Source organism: Symphalangus syndactylus, chromosome 7 (assembly GCF_028878055.3).
Source record: "Symphalangus syndactylus isolate Jambi chromosome 7, NHGRI_mSymSyn1-v2.1_pri, whole genome shotgun sequence".
NCBI lineage: Eukaryota > Metazoa > Chordata > Mammalia > Primates > Hylobatidae > Symphalangus > Symphalangus syndactylus.
This window is the reverse complement of record NC_072429.2, coordinates 51,198,701-51,217,364: the sequence shown is the minus strand read 5'-3', so window position 1 is coordinate 51,217,364 and position 18,664 is coordinate 51,198,701. Positions and strand designations below refer to the sequence as shown.

The 18,664-nt window shown below is 40.1% G+C and overlaps 2 protein-coding genes across 14 annotated transcripts in view; both read left to right on the top strand.

Annotated features, from left to right (window-relative positions):
- SGK3 (serum/glucocorticoid regulated kinase family member 3) overlaps window positions 1-4,292 on the top strand; it is a 150,698-nt gene extending 146,406 nt beyond the window's left edge. For 11 of the 12 annotated variants that reach the window (XM_055286187.2, XM_063643253.1, XM_063643255.1 and 8 more), the window contains one exon: window positions 1,662-4,292. In XM_055286187.2, the coding sequence (XP_055142162.1) occupies window positions 1,662-1,832 (171 nt within the window). In that variant the 3' untranslated portion in view covers window positions 1,833-4,292. The remainder of the gene's footprint in view (window positions 1-1,661) is intronic. The other variant, XM_063643258.1, reaches the window with a different exon arrangement.
- An 8,501-nt stretch (window positions 4,293-12,793) lies between these two features.
- Window positions 12,794-18,664, top strand: part of MCMDC2 (minichromosome maintenance domain containing 2) — a 49,804-nt gene continuing 43,933 nt past the window's right edge. For both annotated transcript variants that reach the window (XM_055286186.2, XM_055286184.2), the window contains exons 1-5: window positions 12,794-12,900; window positions 16,085-16,277; window positions 16,369-16,499; window positions 16,570-16,629; window positions 17,916-18,111. In XM_055286186.2, the coding sequence (XP_055142161.1) occupies window positions 16,184-16,277; window positions 16,369-16,499; window positions 16,570-16,629; window positions 17,916-18,111 (481 nt within the window). In that variant the 5' untranslated portion in view covers window positions 12,794-12,900; window positions 16,085-16,183. The remainder of the gene's footprint in view (window positions 12,901-16,084; window positions 16,278-16,368; window positions 16,500-16,569; window positions 16,630-17,915; window positions 18,112-18,664) is intronic.

Sequence of the window (18,664 nt, the reverse complement as noted above, 5' to 3'; positions counted from 1 at the left end):
AAAGCTGCAGTGAGCTGTGATTGTGCCACTGCATTCCAGCCTGGACTACAGGATGAGACCCTGTCTCAAAAAAGTGTGTGTGTGTGTGTATGTGTGTGTGTGTGGGAAAGGTAGAGTCTATTAGCTTGTATCAGATTTGTAAAGGAAAGTTAACCACTGCCTTTGAGCCTAAGCAGCCATCATGCTTAATTTTCATATCAGGACTCTGAAGCCCTCCAGAGCTAAGGCCGCCATAGTCAAATGCTTCATGACATTCTCTGTAGCACAGTAAGAGTCATCTTTCACAATTTTACTTATAACCAAGAACCTAATTAAATAACTGATAACAAAAAAATTATCATTTTACTTATAACTGCTTCATTTATTCATCAGAAGGTTTTACCCACCCATAATTGAGAAACCAGATGGACAGGCATTTTATGGAAGCTCAAATACAAAATGCTAGGACGGGCGCGGTGGCTCACACCTGTAATTCCAGCACTTTGGGAGGCCGAGGCGGGTGGATCACAAGGTCAGGAGATCAAGACCAAGACTTGCTAACTCGGTGAATCCCCGTCTCTACTAAAAATGGAAAAAATTAGCCGGGTGTGGTGGTGGGCACCTCTAGTCCCAACTACTCGGGAGACTGAGGCAGGAGAATGGCGTGAACTCGGGAGGCGGAGCTTGCAGTGAGCCAAGATGGTGCCACTGCACTCCAGCCTGGGTGACAGAGCAAGACTCTGTCTCAAAGAAAAAAAAAAATACAAAATGCTACCCTGAAAACCTACCTGAGACCTTTTTCTAAACTTGGGTGTAGTGTGAGGCAGTGATGGGTAGAGAGAAAGGGGATCCGTGACAAGCCTTAAGATTTAAATTAACAATTAATCTCTGTTTGTGAGCCTTCCTTACCTTTCTCTCTCCTCCACCAACTCAAAAAGAACCTTAACTGTTAGAATAAGCTTGTTCAATGCATGGTCTGTGGGCTGCATGCGGCACAGGACGGTTTTGAATGCAGCCCAACATAAATTCTTATACTTTCCATAAAACATTATGAGACCTTTTTTGCATTTTTTTGTTTGTTTTTTAGCTCATCAGCTATTGTTAATGTTAGTGAGTATGGTCCAAGACCATTCTTCCAGTGTGGCCCAGGGAACCCAAAAGATTGGACACTGCTGTTTTAGAAGGACAGATAACTTGACTTAAATAATAAAGGTCAGGAAAGGAAAAGCAGAAAAGCATTTCAAGGGAATGAATTAGGAAGACATCTAACCTTGCCAGGAATAAACACACAAATTCATAAAAGAGTTGTAATAAAGGACTAAATTAGGCCGGGCGCGGTGGCTCACGCCTGTAATCCCAGCACTTTGGGAGGCTAAGGCAGGTGAATCACGAGGTCAGGAGTTTGAGATCAGCCTGGCCAACATGGTGAAACCCTGTCTGTACTAAAAATACAAAAAGTTAGTTGGGCGCGGTAGGTGGGTGCCTGTAATCCCAGCTACTCGGGAGGGTGAGGCAGGAGAATTGCTTGAACCCAGGAGGTGGAGGTTGCAGTGAGCCAAGATCACGCCACTGGCACGCCAGCCCAGGTGGCAGTGTGAGACTCTGTCTCAAAAAAATAAATAAGGGATTAAATTAATGAAAGAAAAGCTAAGGTGAATAATACTGTGCTTTTGATGTTTTAGGCTGGACCAGATGATATCAGAAACTTTGACACAGCATTTACAGAAGAAACAGTTCCGTATTCTGTGTGTGTGTCTTCTGACTATTCTATAGTGAATGCCAGTGTATTGGAGGCAGATGATGCATTTGTTGGTTTCTCTTATGCACCTCCTTCAGAAGATTTATTTTTGTGAGCAGTTTGCCATTCAGAAACCATTGAGCAAAATAAGTCTATAGATGGGACTGAAACTTCTATTTGTGTGAATATATTCAAACATGTATAACTAGTGCCTCATTTTTACATATAATGATGAAAACTATGAAAAAATGTATTTTCTTCTATGTGCAAGAAAAATAGGGCATTTCAAAGAGCTGTTTTGATTAAAATTTATATTCTTGTTTAATAAGCTTATTTTTAAACAAAATTTAAAAGCTATTATTCTTAGCATTAACCTATTTTTAAAGAAACCTTTTTTGCTATTGACTGTTTTTTCCCTCTAAGTTTACACTAACATCTACCCAAGATAGACTGTTTTTTAACAGTTAATTTCAGTTCAGCTAACATATATTAATACCTTTGTAACTCTTTACTATGGCTTTTGTTATCACACCAAAACTATGCAATTGGTACATGGTTGTTTAAGAAGAAACCATATTTTTCCATGATAAATCACTGTTTGAAATATTTGGTTCATGGTATGATCAAAATGTAAAAGCATAATTAACACATTGGCTGCTAGTTACCAATTGGAATAACTTTATTCTGCAGATCATTTAAGAAGTAACAGGCCGGGCGCAGTGGCTCACGCCTGTAATCCCAGCACTTTGGGAGGCCGAGGCGGGCAGATCACCTGAGGTCAGGAGTTGGAGACCAGCCTGACCAACATGGACAAACCCCGTCTCTACTAAAAATACAAAATTGGTGGGGCGTGGTGGCACATGCCTATAATCCCAGCTACTCAGGAGGCTAAGGCAGGAGAATCGCTTGAACCCAGGAGGCAGAGGTTTCAGTGAGCTGAGATCGCACCATTGCACTCCTGCCTGGGCAACAAGAGTGAAACTCCATCTCAAAAATAAAAAAAAAAAGTAACAAAAGGAAATTATTTGTTTTTGAAATACCAATTCAACTTTGTGGATTATTTTTCCTCTGAAGGAAAAGAAAAGGCTTAATGGTTAGGATTTTTAAGTATTCCTAAAGATCTGAAGGGTAATAAAAGGTACTGCTGGATTTTGTAAGGTGGTACCAAAAATGAATGTCTCTCTGTCATATATTTATATTACAAATATATTCTCTTTATGTTCTATTCATCTTTTGAATGTTTAGTATGCTATTAAGTCATTCTGAATCTTTGTATTTGCTTTTGCAAATAGGTATTTCAAAGCTGTTTTCCTAATTGGTTAAGTAAAATAAAAAATTGAGCTTTCTAGAGTATTTGCCTAATTGGGAATTAAAAAGTAAAATAACAGGCCAGGCACGGTGGCTCATGCCTATAATCCCAGCACCTTGGGAGGCCGAGGCAGGCAGATTATTTGAGCTCAGGAGTTTGAGACCATCCTGGGCAATATGGCGAAACCCTATCTCTACAAAAAATACAAAAATTAGCCACATATGGTGGCACATACCTTTAGTCCCAGCTACTCTGGAGGCTGAAGTTGGAGGATGGCTTGAGCCCAGGAGATGGAAGTTGCAGTGAACTGAAATTGTGCCACTGCACTTTTCAGCCTGGGTGCCACAGCGAGACCCTAGTTAAGAGAAAAAAAAAAAGTAAAAACAAATAGTGGGTCAATGTAAATGTATATAGTTTTATTACAATGTAACAAAAGTTGAAAATCAGGCAGATGTGTATTCAGTATCCAATTCAATATATCTTAGAAAAAGCACAGGAAACAGACCTTAAAATCTAACCTACCAACTAACTTACATGCTTATAAAAGTAAAGGAGAATAACTGGCTGGGCATGGTGGCTCATGCCTATAAAATCCCAGCACTTTGGGAGGCCGAGGCAGGAGGATCACTTGAGCCCATGAGTTCAAGACCAGCCTGGGCAATGTAGTGACACCTCATTTCTATTTATTTAAAAAAAAAAAAAAGAGAGAATAAGTACAGAAGAACTTTAAAAAATAAAAAATAAGCTTACCTTGGATTCTTGGCTTAGAGTAGAGGGTTTTTTTTAAGTTACGGAGGAAACATTTTTGTAAAAGTTTAATGACCCACTTTAGATGCTCTAAGAACAAGCATCCCTTCCACGTATGTCTTGAGAAAGAAATCACAAAAGCATTTCTCACCAATACTCTTTGGCTTAAAATGTTCAGCAGAATTGGGCTGTGGGTGTGACTTTTCTTATATTAATAATATTTACATCCAATACACTGAATCTTCCTTCAGAGGTAAGACTAATATCTACACTGTACATATTTGGTTTATTTGGCACTACTCTAAGTTTTGTTTTTCACAAAGCTCTTATTATGAAGCAAAATAAAAATTGTAGTTTCTTGTATGATTTTTTTGTACTCATTCATTCCTGTTAAGCTGCCAAAAATTAAAGTGCAATATTGTGTATTTTTAAGAACAAATTTAAAATAGAATTTTGATGTTTCTCAGATCACAAGAAATACAAATCTATATAGTATAATAAAATCAGCAAAAAGATCAACTAATGTCTCATTATTTGAAATTGAAATTGGTAATGGTTGCAATGGTCATTATAAAATGAATTATTTATGTGTGTGAGGGGGAAAAATAAAATTTGAACAGAAATTACTTGGATACATCAATTACTAGATTATCATAGGCTTATGTGTATAATATTCAGAGAAGAAAATGTTTTCTAAGTTTCAAGTTTATCTTTTCTCTCATAGCATGTCTTTTAGGAAAATGTATGCCCTTCGAATAACCATTTCATGGTTATTATCAAAATATACCAAAAGGTCTAAATGAAGACTCTATAACATTTTTCATGTTACCCATACCTCCCATTTTATTGCATATGGTACAAAATAGGGCTTCCCAACCATTGTCACATCATAATACACACTGAAAATTACCAAATTTGTCACACTTGGGGAATAGGTGCCCAAAGATACAGACAGTGGTAGCAGATCCTCTGTATGAAGTTTTCATATGCAACTTACAAAGAAAGCCAGCAAACACTGTTCAGATATCATTTCAGCAGGAGTAAACATTTGTATGGGGGTTTAAATATTCTGAATTTTTATCACTGAAAAATGTATCATTACCAATATCTTTAGCATGTTTGTAACAAATATAGTGATTTTCCACAGTCAAATGATATTACAGAACTGTACACAAACATTTTGTAAGTCATTCTTTGGTGTATAATGTACTCTGAAAAGTAGGAAAAAGTGAGCATTTTTGGTAATGCTGTAAAGACCTTTTCAATACAGTGTTAAAATTGATAACTTCATCCCTCATACAAGCAGTTTGGAAATTAGGTCTATTTTTAAAGTGAGATTTCCCATTCATTCATTCATTCATTCATTTATTGAGTCTGAGTATCACCCTGTTGCCCAGGCTGGAGTGCAGTGATGCAATCTCGGCTCACTGCAATCACCACCTCCCAGGTTCAAGCGATTCTCGTTCTTCAGCCTCCTGAGTAGCTGGGATTACAGGCATGAACCACCACACCCAACTAATTTTTGTATTTTTTAGTAGAGACAGGGTTTCACCATGTTAGCCAGGCTGGTTTGGAACTCCTGGCCTCAAGTGATCTGCCTGCCTCAGCCTCCCAGAGTGCTGAGATTACAGGCATGAGCTACCATGCTAGGCCTAGAGGAGGATATAACAATTCTAAATATATGTGCACCCAACACTGGAGCACCCGAATTAAAAACAAAGCAAATATTACTAGGTCTAAAGAGAGAGATAGACAGCAATACAATAATAATGGGGAATTTCAATATCCCCCTCTCAGATCACCTAGACAGAAAATCAAGAAACACTGAATTTAAACTGGACTTTAGACAAATAGACCTATCAGATATTTACACAACGTTATATCTAACAACTGCAGAATATACATTCATCAGCACACAGAACATTCTCCAGAATAGACCATATGTTAAGCTACAAAAGAAGCCTCAACAAATTTTTAAAAATCAATGTATCAAGTATCTTCTCAGACCACAATGGAATAAAACCAGGAATCTATACCAAGAGTAACTTTGGAGACTGTAAATATGTGGAAATTAAACAACATGCTCCTGGATGACTGACCATTGGGTCAACAAAGAAATTAGGATGGAAGTGGAAAAAAAATTTTTGAAACAGATGAAAATGGAAACATGACATACCAAAACCTGTGGGATGCAGCAAAAGCAGCACTAAGAGAAGCTTATGGTAATAAATGCCTACATCCAAAAAGTAGCAAGGTTACAAATTAATAATCTAACAATATACTTCAAGGAACTAGAAAAAGCAAGAACAAACAAAACCCAAGATGAGCAGAAGAAATAATAAAGATCAGGGCAGAACTAAATGAAATAGACTAAACAATATAAAGGATCAATGAAGTAAGTTGGTTCTTGGAAAAGGTAAAATTGATAAACTGGTAGCGAGACTAGCCAAGAAAATAAGAGAAGACCACCCAAATAATCAGAAATGAAAAAGGAGACATTACAATTCATACCACACAAGTAGAAAAGATTATCAGAAATTATTATGAACAACTATACATAGGAAAACCTAGAAGTGGATAAATTTCTGGAAACATAAAACCTACCAAGATTGAATCAGGAAGAAACAGAATACCTGAACAAACCAATAATGAGTAACAAGATTAAATCAGTAACAAAAAGTCTCCCAACAAGGAAAAGCCTAAGACTGAATGGAATCACAGTCAAATCAAAATGATAATATACCACAATCAACTGGGATTTATACTTGATCCTATGTCAAGTATATGTAACAGATGCAAGGATGGTTCAACATATGCAAATCAATACACATGATACATAACATCAACAGAATGAAGGAGAAAACACATAATCATCTCAATAGATGGAGAAAAAGCATTTCATAAAGTTCAACATCCCTTTATTATAAAAACCCTCAACAAAACAAGGTATAGAAGGAATATACCTAAAAATAATAAAGGCCATATATGATAAACCCAGAGGTAATATAATGAATGGAAAAAGTTGAAAGCCTTCCCTCTAAGAACTGGAACAATACAAGGATGCCCATTTTCACTACTTCTATTCGACATAGTTCTGGAAGTCATAGCCAGAGCTATCAGGCAAGAGAAAGAAAAAGCAACCAGGTTGGAAAAGAGGAAGTTAGGCCAGGCGCAGTGGCTCACATCTGTACTCCCAGCACTTTGGGAGGCAGAGGCAGGTGGACTGCTTGAGGTCAGGAGTTTGAGACCAGCCTGGCCGACATGGGGAAACCCCATCTCTACTAAAATACAAAAATTAGCTAGGCGTAGTGGCGGATGCCTGTAATACCAGCTACTAGGGAGACTGAGGCAGGAAAATTGCTCGAACCCAGAAGGGAGGCAGAGGTTGCAGTGAGCTGAGATGGTGCCACTACACTGCAGCCTGGGTGACAGAGCGAGACACTGTCTCAAAAAAAAAAAAAAAAAAAAAAAAAGGAAGTTAAATTGGCCCTCTTCACTGATGCTTTTTTTTTCTTTTGAGACATGGTCTTGCCCTGGTGCCCAGGCCGGAGTGCAGTAGTGCGATCATGGTTCACTGTAGCTCAATCTCTCAGGCTCAAGTGATCTTCCCACCTCAGCCTCTAAAGTAGCTGGACTACAGGCACACATCTGTAGTTTATCATATGTGATAAACTAGCCAGTCATGCCTGACTAACTTCATTTCTAGTAGAGATGAGGTATTGCTATGTTGTCCAGGCTTGTCTCAAACTCCTGACCTCAAGCAGTCCTCCCTCCTCAGCCTCCCAAAGTGTTGGGATTACAGGCATGAACCACCACGCCTGGCCTGATCCTATATCTAGAAAAACCTGGCCAAGCACTGTGGCTCATGTCTGTAATACCAACACTTTAGGAGGCCAAGGCAGGCAGATCACTTGAGTCCAGGAGTTGAAGTCCAGCCTGGCTAACATGGTGAAACCCTGTCTCTACAAAAAAATAAAAAATTATCCAGGCATGTTGGTGCACATCTATAGCTACCTACTTGCTCCCCAAGTCACAGCTACTTGGGGAGCAGAGGTGGGAGGATTGCTTGAGCCCAGAAGGTCGAGGTTGCAGTGAGCTGTGATTGCACCACTAATGCACTCCAACCTGGGCTGCAGAGTGAGACCCTGTCTCAAAAAAAAAAAAAAGAAAGAAAGAAAGTAAAAGACTCCACCCCAAAACTCTTAGGTTTGAAAAATGAATTCCATAAAATTGCAGGATACAAAATCAGTATACTAAAATCAGTAGTTTTTTTGTTGTTTTTTTTTTTGCCGGAGTCTCGCTCTGTTGCCCAGGCTGAAGTGCAGTGGTGCAATCTCGGCTCACTGCAACCTCCACCTCCCGGGTTTAAGCAATGCTCCTGCCTCAGCCTCCCAAGTAGCTGGGATTACAGGTGCCCGCCACCATGCCCGGCTTTTTGTATTTTTGTAGAGACACGGTTTCACCATGTTGGCCAGGCTTGTCTCGAACTCCTGACCTCAGGTGATCTGCCTGCCTTGGCCTCCCAAAGTGCTGGGATTACAGGCATGAGCCACCGCACCCAGCTGGTAGCATTTTTATACACCAGTAATGATCTAGCTGAGAAAGCAAGTAAGAAGGCAGTTCCATTTACAATAGCAACAAAGCAGCAGCAACAACCAAAAAACACCTAGGAATAAATTTAAATAAGAGGGTGAAAGATCTCTACAAGGAAAACTACAAAACACTGATGAGAGAAATCGAAGATGACGCAAATGAAAAAACATTTCATGGATCATGGATCAGAAGAATTAATATCATTAAAATGACCATGATGCCCAAAGCAACCTATAGATTGTTTGCAATTCTTATCAGAATTAGAAAAGCTATCCTAAAATTCATATGGAACCAAAAAGAGCCTGAATTGCCAAAGAAAGCCGAGCAAAAAGAGCAAAGCTTGGCTGGGTGGCTCACACCTATAACTCCAGCACTTTGGGAGGCCAAGACAGGAGGATGATTTGAGCCCATGGCCACGAAGAGAGACCCCATCTCTCCAAAAAGTTTCAAAATTAGCCAGGCATGGTGGCATGTGCCAGTAGTCCCAGCTTCTTGGGAGGCTGAGGCGGGAGGATCACTTGAGCCTGGGAGTTCAAGGCTGCAGTGAGTTGTGATCACTCCACCGCACTCCAGCCTGGGTGAGGGAGAAAGACCCCATCTCAAAAAAACAAACAAAAAGGGAAAAAAAAAAGGACAAAGCTGGAGGCATCATTACCTGACTTTAATATATATTATAAGGCTGGCTGGGCGTGATGGCTCACACCTGCAATCCTATACTTTGGGGGGCTGAGATGGGCAGGTTGCTTGAGCTCAGGAGTTTGAGACCAGCCAGGGCAACATGGTAAGACCCTGTCTACAAAAAATACAAAAAAAATTACCCGGGTGTGGTGGTGCACACCTGTAGTCCCAGCTACTAGGGAGGCTGAGGCAAAAGGATCTTCTAATAGATTTTTCTGTATTTAATACATTGTTTAAAATACCTGTTAAGTCAGGTGTGGTGGCATGCGCTTATAGTTCCAGCTATTGCAGAGGCTGAAGCGGGAGGATCCCTTGAGCCCATGAGATGGAGGTTGCAGTCAGCTGAGATGGCACCACTGCATTCCAGCTTGGGTGACAGAGTGAGACCATGTCTAAAAAAATATTTTTAAATTATCAGATGAAAACATGTCATGGCAAAAATAAACAAAATTTAAAAATTAAAATTAAAAGAAAGCTTTGAAAACAATTTAAAAAAAAAAAAATTGGCCAGGTGCAGTGGCTCACACCTGTAACCCCAGCACTTTGGCAGGCCAAGGCGGGTGGATCACCTGAGGTCAGGAGTTCGAGACCAGCCTGGCCAACATGGGGAAACTCCATTTTTACTAAAAATACAAAAATCAGCCGGGTATGGTGGCAGGTGTCTGTAATCTCAGCTACGCAGGAGGGTGAGGCAGGAGAATCACTTGAACCTGGGAGGTGCAGTTTGCAGTGAGCCAAGATCACGCCATTGCACTCTAGCCTGGGAGACAAGAGCAAAACTCCATCTCAAAATAATAATAATAATAAAATAAAAACAAAAAATAAAAAATAAAAGCTTTGTATTTCTCAAAATTCAAGAACTCATAAGACAATATGTAAGAGCCGTTCATTTTGCTGCATATGAATTATACCTCAATGAAAAGCATTAAAAGGCAAAAAAAGCTATATGAAAGGCAAAAATAAAAATAATTCATAATTCTACCACCTTAATATTTGAGCCATTTTACCAGATTGCATGTAATTTGTTTCTGCTGCTTAGTGATGTTTTGTAAAAATAAAGTACTGTAAGTATGTAGCAATAAGCAGCAATGGCATTTTGACTCTAGATATCGCTATCATTTTTAGAGAGTTTGCAATGTATAAAAATGTGCTGAATTCTTAAGGTTTTAAATTCCGACTTTAGGTCTAACAGATTTTTTTTTTTTCTAGGAGTCTCACTTTTTTACCTAGGCCAGAGTCCAGTGGTGCAACCATAATGCACTGCAACCTCCCACTTCAGCCTCCCTAGTAGCTGGGACTACAGGTGCATGCCACCACGCCTGACTGTGCAGATATTTTATAGGATGTATTAAATACATAAAAATCTATTAGCAGATTTTGCTGGACTTGGTTGATATAAAACTATTACTTTGGTGTAGAAATGAACGATATTATGCTATGAACTGGTTAATCAAAACTTTAAAATAGCCAGATGCGGTGGCTCATGCCTGTAATCCCATCACTTTGGGAGGCCAAGGCAGGTGGTTCACCTGAGGTCAGGAGTTCGACACCAGCCTGGCCAACATGGTGAAACCCCAACTCTACTAGAAATTCAAAAATTAACCAGGCGTGGTGGCATGTGCCTGTAATCCCAGCTACTTGGGAGGCTGAGGCATGAGAATTGCTTGAACCCAGGAGGCAGAGATCATGCCACAGCACTCCAACCTGGGCAACACAGTGTGACTCCGTCTCAAAAAAAAACTTTAAAATATATGGATACCTTCTAGAAGAATTTATTCTACTTTAAGATACAATGGCCATCACCAGACCATAGCCTATTCCCATTTAGAATTGTAGTTATTACCACAGAATTGTAGTACAAGACAATTTGAACATCCTCCTTGTTGTTGTAAATTGATTTCTACTCTGAAAAAGTATTTTATCTCACAACTAAAATAGATTATATTCTCCCAGAGAAACAAACTCTGAGGTGTTTTGCCACCCCTATTATATATGAAAAGGGATGACCTCAATTACTTTTTCATGGAAAATGATCCAACCCAATGCAATGGAGCAGAGTTGATAACTGTATCAAGAACACTAAAGGTTGAGGCTGGGCACGGTGGCTCATGCCTGTAATCCCAGCACTTCGGGAGGCTGAAGTGGATGATTGCTTGAGCCAAGGAGTATGAGACCAGCATGGGAAACAAAATGAGACCCCTGTCTCTACAAAAAACAATTTAAAAGTTTGCCAGGCACAGTTGTAGTCTTAGCTACTTGGGAGGCTGAGGTGAGAGGATCACTTGAGCCAGGAGATTGAGACTGCAGTGAGCCCTGATTGGGCCACTGCACCCCAGTCCTGGGACAGAGGTAGACCTTGTCTCAAAAAAAAAAAAAAAAAAAAATGGGAATACTAATGGTGGAGAAGCAGGCACAATTTAAGGGTTTGGGGTTTTTTGGTAACAGTTTCTGGTTTGTTTTTTTTTTTTTTGAGACAGGGTCTCGCTCTATTGCCCAGGTTGGAGTGCAATGGTGCGATATCTGCTCACTGCAACTTCTGCCTCCCGGGTTCAAGTGATTATCCTGCCTGCTAATAGTATTAATCCAGAGTAGCTGGAATTACAGGTGCGCGCCACCACACCTGGCTAATTTTTGTATTTTTAGTAGAGATGGGGTTTCACCATGTTGTCCAGGCTGGTGTCCAACTCTCGACTTCAAGTGACCCACCCGCCTTGGCCTCCCAAAGTGCTGGGATTATAGGCGTGAACCACCGCACCTGGCCAACCTCAATAAGATTTAATTCAAGTACTGTACAATTCAACTATTTAAAATGTACAATCAACTGGCTTTCAGTAGATTCAGAGTTGTGCAACTATCACCACAATCAATTTTAGATCATTTCTAAATCACTTCTAAAAGAAAACCTGTGTGAATTCATGAACAACAAAAAATATGGTACACACACAGTGGAATATTATTCAGCCTTAAAAAGGAAGGAAACTCTAACATGTTACAACATGGATGAAACTGGAAGATGTTTGGCAAAGTGAAATAAGCCCATCACAAATGGACAAATACTGTATGATTCTATTTATATGAGGTACCTGGAGTAGTCGAATTCAAGGAAGCAAAGACTGATGGTTGCCAGGGGATGAGGAAGAGAAGAATGGGGAGTTATTTAATGTGTATGGAGTTTCAGTTTGGGAAAATGAAAACAGTTCTACAAATAGTGGTGATGAGTGCACAGTGTGAACATAGGTAGTGTAACTGTACACTTTAGGATGGTTAAAATTGTACATTTTATGTATATTTTACCACAATTTAAAAAGAACAAGAAATCCCATACGCATTAGCAATTATTCTGCATTCTCAACCAACCTCTGGGCAACCACAAATCTGCTTTCTTTCTTTATGGATTCGCCTATTCTGGACATTTCATATAAACAAAATTACACAACATATGGCCTTTTGTGTCTGGCTTCTTACATAGTGCTTGCCAGGTTCATCCATGTTGTAGCATGTATTAGTGCCTCATCACGTTTTATGGCCAAAACCATTTCATTGTATGGCTACACCAGTTATCCATTGATGGGTGATGGGCATTCATGTTGTTTCCACTTTGGGGCTACTATGAATAATACTATGAACATTCGGTAGACCTATCTTTTCTTTGCTTCGCTGGGAGGGAGCAAGAGTGAAGAAATTAAAACGTAGGGGAACAAGCCCGGCTAGTTCCCCCGCTGACCGGAGGGCGCGGGCGGTCCCGGCAAGCCCCGGGCACGTCGCCAACGGCCGGGATTTGCGCGCATGCGCGTTAGGGCTCCGCTCCGCCTACGCTGCAGGCGACGAGCAACCGCCGAGCTCGGTAGGAGTCAAGGTGGGTGCAAAGCACTACAGCGCTGGGGTCCCACTAACTCGAGGTCACTGCTGTCAGTGGGAGGGGTCCTCATGAGTCTGGACTCGCTTTCATCCACTTTGGTTGTGAAGTGTTTTCCTGCCGTCTTGCCCTCACCAGTTCATCCCCGGTGCTGACAGGGCACGGAGAGAAGACAGAATCCGCGCCTGTTCCACGTGCAGCAACACTCGGCGTTCGTTAGACTAAGGGAAGACAGGGAGTTAGAATTTTATCCCTGTTCCCTCACTTAACGCTTTTCCACAGGCTTCTATGTCTTTTCCCGACTTAATCTGCTTCCGTGAAGACGCGTCCACTCCCCAGGGCCTCCGCTTTACGCAGTAACACCCAGACTTAGCTCTAACTCTTGATGCCACCGAACTCCAGGCCCTGATTTATGGCCCCCTCCTGCTTACATCTATCAGGGAATCCCAAGAGTCCTCAAAGTCAGGATATCTCAAGGGAACTTTTCCTCCTGTCCTTAGCACTTCTCCTTGGACTCTGTATTTCCATTAGAGCAGCAGCATCCACCCATACCCATATTAAAACCCCACTTAGCTTTCAATTACCCTTCTGCATATTGTAGACTGATCACCAGGTCCAGTGTGCAATCTTTAAAATTCTAGAATCGATCTCCTCCATTCCATTTCGTTCCTAATGCCCTGGATCAGGCCATCCAACTTGTAGGAATATCCCAATAGGTAGAAACTGATTATCAGCTCTCCCGCTATTCCAACCTACTTTCCACATTGGCAGCAGGCACAGGTTTCCAAAATAAAAATCTGACTATGGGCTAGGCGTAGTGGCTCATACCTGTAATCCCAGCACTTTGGGAGGACAAGACAGCTACCCAAGAGTTAGAGACCAGCCTGGGCAACATAGTAAGACCCCGTCTCTACAAAAAAATTAAAAATTATCTGGATGTGGCGGCGCGTGCCTGTAGTCCCAGGCTGAGAAGGGAGGATAGCTTCAGCCCGGGAGGTAGAGGCTGCAGCAAGCCGAGATCACGCCACTGCGCTCCAACCTGGGCAACATAGTGGGACCCTGTCTCAAAAAAAAAAAAAAATCTGACTGTAATACTAACCCCCTTAAAAAAACTTTGATGGCTTCCTTTTGCCTATATAATCTTCAAAAGCCTACATAATCTGGCCTCACCCAAACATTTAATTACCAATAGTCGCCCTTCATTCCACCCTAGAAACCTAATGTTCTAGTGCAGCAAAGATGTGATGTTCTGAACACAACACACATTTTGAGATCATTGTACTTATGGCCACAGAGAAATAAACGCTAAAGTTTCACTTCTATGTTGTAGCAAAAAGGACAGTCTTAATTCGTTTTCTTTGGAAAGTAGCCTGAACTCCACGTAGTGGATGTGTGGATCCAGTAGTGTAAAACTGATAATGGGGGTGGAAGGTGACCTCCATCTCTGGAACACTTTCTCTTTCTCTTCACCTCTCCTCCAGTTAGTGAAATAGTCGTCTATCAAATGTCACCTTAAAGTAGAATTCATAGCTTCTTCTCTATGACCCCACCATCTTCAATGAAAATGTCTTAAAATAATAGAAAATGTTATGATCCATATACAAAGATGACCCCAAGTTTTGTGAAATATGTCATATATGTTGTTCCTTTCATGCTACCTGGTATATTCATATTTCTATTACAGCACTTAAGTTGCCATGTAACTGTTTACATATATGTCTTCTCTCACTGCACTCTTTCTGAAGGATAGGGACCACATTTTACTCATCTTAGTATCTTTAGTGCCTAGGACAATCTAGTATCCAACCTATAGTAGGTGCCAAATAAATATTTGGTAATGAGGCCGGGTGCGGTGGCTCACGCCTATAATCCCAGCACTTTGGGAGGCCAAGGTGGGCAGAATCACTTGAGGTCAGGAGTTCAAGACCAACCTGGCCAACATGGTGAAACCCCGTCTCTACTAAAAATACAAAAATTAGCTGGGCTGGATGACACATGCCTGTAATCCCAGCTACTTGGGAGACTGAAACAGGAGAATCGTTTGAACCCAGGGAGTGGAGATTGGAGTGAGCCAAGATAGTGCCACTGCACTCCAGCCTGGACGACAGAGTGAGACTCCATCAAAAAAAAAAACAAAAAACCTGGTAATGAATGAATAATACGTTAGTCATTATTTCTGACTTCTCTATCTCTGCCTAGCAACTTCTTGCTAGAAGGATCCAATCTTATTTTTATTTTTAGCACCTATTAATCATTTTATTTCTAGCAGCTGTTACAACTACTGACATATATTGTTTCCAATTAGTATTTGCTGTCTTTCAATGAATTTCACATGTTCCATTCTTTACTCATTACTGTGGTTTAATGTTTTATGTTGGTCACTGATACAATATTTAAAATTGGAAGGGGCTTTAGTCATCTGATACAACACTTTCCTTTCCTACAGATAAAGATACTGAGCCAAGAGAGGTTAGATGATTTCCCCATAGCAACCAGGAAATGCTGGGTCTAGAATCAAGTTCTCAGGTTTCCCAGGTTAATACTAATTCTACTATATTTTGTTACTTAGATTGAATTTATGAAACAACTTTTACCAGTTTCATTTTTTAAACAACACCTGCAAAGGACCCTCATCATCAGATATTGTTTATCTCAACAAATATTTTTTGGGAGTACCTCTGTTAAGAGACATTTGAGTTTCCTGTTTTTAAGTTTTCAATCTGTGGATGATCTCATAACAGTCTTGATAAAAATGTTATTTGGGCTGGGCGCAATGGCTCACACCTGTAATCCCAGTACTTTGGGAGGCTGAAGCCGGCGGATCATGAGGTCAGGAGATGAAGACCATCCTGGCTAACACAAGGAAACCCCATCTCTACTAAAAATACAAAAAATTAGCCGGGCATGGTGGCACACACCTGTAGTCCCAGCTACTTGGGAGGCTGAGGCAGGAGAATCACTTGAACCCAGGAGGCGGAGGTTGCAGTGAGCTGAGATTGCGCCACTGCACTCCAGCCTGAGCGACAGAGCGAGACTCCATCTCAAAAAAACAAAAAAGAAGTTATTTGGCAAAAGAAAACAAAAGTTTTGTTTTCATTGGGTAGGAATGTTTTTAAGTTGGAAATTTTGCCTAATAATTTGTAAAGTCTTATTAGGGATTTTCAAAAATTAATTTTATTTCTAGGTTTTCACATCCTTTCTATGAGTTTCGCCATCTGTAGCTTTTATCAACAATTTTGGTTTAATCAATTAGAAATAGAGAAGAGTCATTAACCAGGAGAAAATGTCAAATCTAAAAATGAAAGAGGCGGCCCTCATCTATCTTGACAGAAGTGGAGGCCTCCAAAAGTTTATAGATGATTGCAAGTACTACAATGGTACGTTCAGCAAAGGTGAGTTATTTTTAAAACTTTCAAATAAACTCCTACACATAGCTATCCTGACTTTTATATTTGTATGTTTTCACAGATTCAAAACAAAGCTATGCTGTCTATCGATTCAAAATTTTAATAAATCCCTCTGATGTTGTTGAATTAGATGCTGAGCTTGGAAATCACATTTTACACCAACCTTTAAAAGCTGCTGAAGTTTTTCAATCAGTAAGTCAAAAAAAGAAATAATTTTATGCCACACGGAATTTTTGGTAACTTTTTTTGTTTGAAATCACAGGTCTGTTTTACTGCTGTTAAGACTCTCTCGTTAATTGGACAATTGCAGACTGAAACGCAAGTAAGTTTTAGTTACATTTAACTAAGCAAACTCAGGTACAGATTTACATGATGACTTGTAAAAAAAATTTTTATATTCATAGACTTTTTATTTAAAAGGATACTACTTTTTTTCAAAGTTCAGTAGAATATCTTACATATGCATCTTTATTTCTCGTATTATCCCTTATAACATTAAACACTTTTTTTTTTTTTTGAGATGGAGTCTCGCTCTGTCGCCAGGCTGGAGTGCAGTGGTGCGATCTCGGCTCACTGCAACCTCTGCCTCCTGGGTTCAAACAATCCTCCTGCCTCAGCTTCCTGAGTAGCTGGGATTACAGGTGCCCGCCACCACACTCAGCTAATTTTTGTATTTTTAGTAGAGACAGGATTTCACCATGTTGGCCAGGCTGATCTCAAACTCCTGACCTCATGATCTGCCCACATTGGCCTTCTGAAGTGCTGGGATTACAGGCGTGAGCCATTGTGCCTGGCCAACATTAAACACTTTTATAATAAAACTTTTCAGACATACCCAGAAGTAAAGGGAATAATACAGTGAACCTTCATATATCTACCACTCAACTCAGATTCAATGTTACATTTTTTCATACGTGCATCATCAATTTTTTTCTGAAATATTTTAAAGTAAATCCCAGATATTCTATTAGTTTATCCCTACATGCTTTAGTATCAACCTGTAAAAATTATGGACATTTTTCTTGTTTCTTTTTTTGAGAAGGAGTTTTGCTCTTGTTGCCCAAGCTGGAGTGCAATGGCGTGATCTTGACTCACCACAACCTCCACCTCCTGGGTTCAAGCAATTCTCCTGCCTCAGCCTCCCAAGTAGCTGGGATTACAAGCATGTGCCACCACGCCTGGCTAATTTTGTATTTTTAGTAGAGACAGGGTTTCTCCATGTTGGTCAGGCTGATCTCGAACTCCCGACCTCAGGTGATCCACCTGCCTCAGCCTCCCAAAGTGCTGGGATTACAAGCGTGAGCCACCGTGCCTGGCCCTGGTTGACATTGTTTTTTAAGTCTTTTCAGTGGATGTGGTCAGAAATTGTGTATATTTAAGGAAAAATTTAAAGTTCATAATGCTATTTTCAATTAAAATATTAGATTACAGAATTTTTACTTCTTTAATTTTATACTTGAATGTCGTTTCTCTAATGCTTAAAATTTTGATTCCTAAGAACATTAACATATCATTACTTGACTTCCTCTGTAATATACTTACTATATTGTAATACAAGTCAAATTGGATTTGCAATTTTCATTAATGCCATTTTTATGTTCTTATTAGATTAATATAGTGCTGAAATTAACACATTTACCTCCCCTGCCAAGTTATGGTCTTGATCTTTGTGAGTTTCCACTTGATTATACATCTCAGAGATTTTATATGATGCAAGGAATTGTGACTGCAATGACAACTGTAACCAAGTATACACAAGGGGCAAGATTTCTTTGTTCAGACGAAGCATGCCCTCTTTCAAAAGGTAAATATTAAAAAGGAAAATCAAAGCATTACGCAATTGGCTAGGCATGGTGGCTCACACCTGTAATCCCTGCACTTTGGGAAGCTGAGGAGGTAGGATCACCTGAGCTCAGGAGTTTGAGACCAGCCTGGGCAACATGGAGAAACCTCGTCTCTACAAAAAATACAAAAATTAGCCCAGCATGGTGGCACATGCCTGTGGTTCCAGCTATTCAAGACACTGAGTTGGGAGGATTGCTTGGGCCAGGGAGGTCGGGGCTGCAGTGAGCTGTGTTCATGCCAGTATCCTCCAGCCTGGATGACAAAGAGTGACCCTGTCTAAAAAAAAAAAAAATTGAACAATTTATTGTTTAATCCTAAATCATATTTACAGTTAGTTATAAAACACAAAATAGAAAAAAATTGAATAAAAATTTTATATCTCCTAATGTTTATATATTTACTTTGCATAATCTTTCAATGCATTTTTTCTCCTTTTCTCCCCCACCCGCATCTTAACAAGTGCACCTATATTGCTGAAGTACTTGCTCTTCTCACACATTATTTCGTGACGT